Raw genomic sequence first — 5,000 nt, 5'->3', positions numbered from 1 at the left:
GCGCCTGAGACCACCATCAACAAAACACCAAAATTATGGAATTTCTTGTGGAAGAATGGCGTCGCATCCCTCCAATAGAGATCCAGACACTTGTAGAATCTATGCCAAGGCGTATTGAAGATGTTCTGACTCGTGGTGCCCCAACGCCCTATTAAGACACTTTATTTTGGTGTTTCCTTTATTTTGGCAATTACATGTACGTCCAACATGCCTCATAAATATACACAGCAATAACGTGTGTTTGTGTGTGTGTATGTGTGAATATGTGTGTGTGTACTAACTGAGTCAGAGCTGCCCCTGTATGACTCTATGCTGGCGTTGGTGCACGTGGACTTCCTCAGAGCTTCTTCCTCCGTCATGGCCGCGCTGCCTCTGTTGCTATTCTGCCCGGATGCGGAACCATCGTCTCCCGCGGTGACAGAGCCCTCCTCCTCGTCGTAATCTGATTCGCCGCTGTCGACCGGCATGCTGTAGATCGGCTCCTCCCCTTCTCCGAGGCTCAAGATACTCGTTGTCCTCCCTCCATCACCCTCTTTTTTCTCCCCCTCTCCAGGAGGCAATGGTGGGGGAGGGGTGACAGAGCCATCTTCAGCTGGTAAGGGGGGAGGCGGGGGAGGGACGGGAGTGGGTGAGGATGAATCGAGGGGAGGGGGAGGTGATGTAGAAGTAGAGCCCTCTGCGAAGGCCGGTGGAGGGGGCGGCAGGTGGGCGAACATATCCTGGTCCACGGCAGCGTCAGCCTCGGCTGGAGGAGGGAAGTCTGGGAGGAGAGGGACAGTGCACTCCTCCTCGGCATGGAAGCCCTCGTCCACCTCCTCCTCCTGGGTTACGGCCGTAGCCATGCCTGGGCCCTCCTGGAGCCGCTGGAGGGCAGGGAGAAAACGGGTTAGTGTCAGGGCAGATAAGGCCAGATATGTTTTAAGCATATCCAACTTGACACAGGAGAGGGACACAGAAGAACAACCTCAACACTCTTCAGGAAATACGGAACACCAACCTCTGCGCTAGCGCTAGCAGCGGTGGCTAAACTGGGATCCAGACCTCCAAAGTCCAGGAGGTCGATTAGTTCTGTGGCCTTACGAGAGGCCTCCTTCTTCAGCCTCTTGATCTCTGCGTCCCGGCGTAGCCGGAGCTCCTGCCTGGAGGACTCACAGAGCTGGGAGACCCCATCCTCCCTCTGTTTCTGCAGGCGCTCGATCTCCAACTCTATACGCAAGATCTCCTCCATCTGACGGGCCTCTTCTTCCGTCTTTCCTTCCTTTTTCTGGAAAGGGAGAGAGGGAGGAGGGGGAAGGCGGAGGGAGGAAAGGGAGAGAGACACAATGGAGTGGAGAGGGAGAGAAAGATAGGAAATTATAAAGAACGTCAGGTGTCATCTCATGACATCCCTATATCTGATGACATGGATGAGCCCATTCCTATGATAGTATATGGCCTCAGGACCAGACCATTTTCTAAAAGAGTAGAGAAGAGAAAGCTTACCTCAGAACCCTGAGCAGCCTTTGCTTCTACTCCTCCCTCCACCTCTCCCTCCTTCTTTCCCTCCTCCTGTTCTCTCTTCTTCCTCTCCTCTTCCTCTCGCTTCCTCCTCTCCTCTCGGAGAGTGTGGCAGCTTGCGCGGGCCACCTGTCCTCGCCTGTGTTTTTGGAGTACCCGCGTCGCCAAGCATCGCCGTAGAAACCATTTCCGTTGTATGTGGGTACGAAGGTACCCCTGGAGGGTGACGACGCTCCCCTTCACACGCTTAAAGTGCTTCCTGGCGGTGTAGGTGAGGATGTGAGCTCTGATGACCATGCCTGCTTTACGGCGAACCTCGTCTCTCTCTTTCTCCAGACGCTGTTCCAGAGACTCCTTCATAAACACCTAGAGGTCAGAGGTGTGACGTCAGGGGTGAGAGGTTGAGGTGGCAGGTGGGCAGGGTGAAATGTCACTTCAACATCTGTTGGCATCCACAGGTGTCAAGTCCACTAAAGTTCTGCTACAGTCTTACCTTGGTCTTTCCCAGCTGCCACTCCTTCTTGGCACGGTCGTATTTGGTCAGCAGGTCTGTACTTCTCTTCTTTTCATCCCCCGCTCCACTCACCTTCTCTTGCAGAATGATTTGATACCTGAGAGAGAGGAAGACAGGGGTGGAGAAAGAGGAAGTGAAAGAGTAACAAAGTTAAACAAACTAAGTTTATTTACATACACTAGCCCAGAGAGAGAATTACAAAAAGAGGGGCAGGGGGAAGAGACAGAAAGACACACACAGAGACAGAGACAGAGACAGAGACAGAGACAGACAGACAGACAGACAGACAGACAGACAGACAGACAGACAGACAGACAGACAGACAGACAGACAGACAGACAGACAGACAGACACACACACACACACACACACTGACCGGTTGAAGAAGTCTTTGAAGGTTCTGCGGACAGGGAAGCCGGCCCGGCGGATCTTAACTGTTTCTAACATTCCAGAATACCTCAGCTGGTTCAGAACCACTTCCGGGTCAAACACGCTAGGGTTCTACACGGGTCACAGGTCAGAGGTGTTTGGTTACAATAAGTTCTGATATACATTTGTGTCACCCTATGTTCAAGGAGTTTGATGTCTGGTAAAGAGTGTCTTACCACACAAAGGTACACTATATACACTACCGGTCAAACGTTTTAGAACACCTACTCAAGGGTTTTTCAACATTCTTACTATTTTCTACATTGTAGAATAATAGTGAAGACATCAAAACTATAAAATAACACCTATGGAATCATGAAGTAACCAAAAAAGTGTTAAACAAATCAAAATATATTTTATATTTGAGATTTTTCTAAGTAGCCACCCTTTGCCTTGATGACAGCTTTGCACACTCTTGGCATTCTCTCAACCAGCTTCACCTGGAATGCTTTTACAACAGTCTTGAAAGAGTTCCCACATATGCTGAGCACTTGTTGGCTGATTTTCCTTCACTCTGCAGTCAGACTCATCCCAAACCATCTCAATTTGGTTGAGGTCGGAGGATTGTGGAGGCCAGGTCATCTGATCCAGCACTCCATCACTCTCCTTCGTGGTAAAATAGCCATTACACAGCCTGGAGGTGAGTTGGGTCATTGTCCTGTTGAAAAACAAATGATAGTCCCACTAAGCCCAAACCAGATGGGATGGCGTATCGATGCAGAATGCTGTGGTAGCCATGCTGGTTAAGTGTGTCTTGAATTGTACATAATCATCTGTTCACCCCCACCGCGTCTCACAAAGACATGCCGCTTGAAACCAAAGATCTCCAATTTGGACTCCGGACCAAAGGACAAATTTCCACCGGTCTAATGTCTATTGCTCGTGTTTCTTGGCACAAGCAAGTCTCTTCTTCTTCTTCTTAGTTTCATTTAGTAGTGAATTCTTTGCAGCAATTTGACCATGAAGGCCTGATTCACGCAGTCTCCTCTGAACAGTTGATGTTGAGATGTGTCTGTTACTTGAACTCTGTGAAGCATTTATTTGGGCTGCAATTTCTGAGGCTGGTAAATCTAATGAACTTATCCTCTGCAGCAGAGGTAACTCTGGGTCTTCCTTTCCTGTGGCGGTCCTCATGAGAGCCAGTTTCATCATCGCGCTTGATGGTTTTTGACTGACCTTCATGTCTTAAAGTAATGATGGTAATCATTTCTCTTTTCTTATTTGAGCTGTTCTTGCAATTATATGGACTTGGTCTTTTACCAAATAGGGCTATCTTCTGTATACCCTGCTACCTTGTCACAACACAACTGATTGGCTCAAATGCATTAAGGAGGGAAATAGATTCCACAAATTAACTTTTAAGAAGGCTCAACTGTTAAATGAAATACATTCCAGGTGACTACCTAATGAAGCTGGTTGAGAGAATGCCAAGAGTGTGTGAAGCTGTCATCAAGGCAAAGGGTGGCTATTTGAAGAATCTAAAATCTAAAATCTATTTAGATTTTGTTTTTGTTACTACATGATTCCATATGTGCTATTTCATAGTTTTGATGTCTTCACTATTATTCTACAATGTAGAAAATAGTAAAAATAAAGAAAAACCCATGAATGAGTAGGTGTTGTAAAACTTTTGACCGGTAGTGTATACAAAAGTATGTGGACACCCCTTCAAATAAGTGGATTCAGCTATTTCACGCCACACCTGTTGCTGACAGGTGTATAAAATTGAGCACACAGCCATGCAATCTCCATAGACAAACATTGACAGTAGAATGGCCTTACTGAAGAGCTCAGTGTCATAGGATGCCACCTTTTCAACAAGTCAGTTCGTCAAATTTCTGCCCTGCTAGAGCTGCCCCGGTCAACTGTAAGTGCTGTTATTGTGATGTGGAAATGTCTAGGAGCAACAACGGCTCAGCCGCGAAGTGGTAGGCCACACAAGCTCACAGAACTGGACCGTTGAATGCCGAAGCATGTAAAAATCGTCTGTCCTCGATTGCAACACTCACTACCGAGTTCCAAACTTCTCTGGAAGCAACGTCATCGCAATAACTGTTCGTCGGGAGCTTCATGAAATGGGTTTCCATGGCCGAGCAGCCGCACACGAGCCTAAGATCACCATGCGCAATGCCAAGCATCGGCTGGAGTGGTGTAAAGCTCGCCGCCATTGGTCTCTGGAGCAGTGGAAATACGTTCTCTGTTGTGATGAATCACGCTTCACCACCTGGCAGTCCAACGGACAAATCTAGGTTAGGCGGATGCCAGGAGAATGCTACCTGCCCGAATGCATAGTGTCAACTGTAAAGTTTGGTGGCGGAGGAATAATGGACTGGGGCTGATTTTCATGGTTCGGGCTAGGCCTCTTAGTTCCAGTGAAGGGAAATCTTAACGCTCCAGCATGCAATGACATTCTAGACGTTTCTGTGCTTCCAACTTTGTTTGGGGAAGGCCCTTTCCTATTTCAGCATGACAATGCCCCTGTGCACAAAGCAAGGTCCATATAGAAATGGTTTGTCGAGATTGGTGTGGAAGAACTTGACTGGCCTGCACAGAGCCCTGA

The 5,000-nt window shown here is 48.2% G+C and overlaps 1 protein-coding gene across 2 annotated transcripts in view; it reads right to left on the bottom strand.

Moving 5' to 3' along the window:
* LOC139532298 (unconventional myosin-X-like) overlaps positions 1-5,000 on the bottom strand; it is a 62,899-nt gene that overhangs the window by 12,591 nt on the left and 45,308 nt on the right. For both annotated transcript variants that reach the window (XM_071329733.1, XM_071329732.1), the window contains exons 18-22: positions 2,388-2,512; positions 1,991-2,108; positions 1,483-1,863; positions 998-1,264; positions 282-863 (exon numbers count right to left, since the gene is read on the bottom strand). In XM_071329733.1, the coding sequence (XP_071185834.1) occupies positions 282-863; positions 998-1,264; positions 1,483-1,863; positions 1,991-2,108; positions 2,388-2,512 (1,473 nt within the window). The remainder of the gene's footprint in view (positions 1-281; positions 864-997; positions 1,265-1,482; positions 1,864-1,990; positions 2,109-2,387; positions 2,513-5,000) is intronic.

The sequence above is a fragment of the Salvelinus alpinus genome, chromosome 10 (genome assembly GCF_045679555.1).
Source record: "Salvelinus alpinus chromosome 10, SLU_Salpinus.1, whole genome shotgun sequence".
NCBI classification, from domain to species: domain Eukaryota; kingdom Metazoa; phylum Chordata; class Actinopteri; order Salmoniformes; family Salmonidae; genus Salvelinus; species Salvelinus alpinus.
This window is presented reverse-complemented; position numbering and strand designations above follow the sequence as displayed.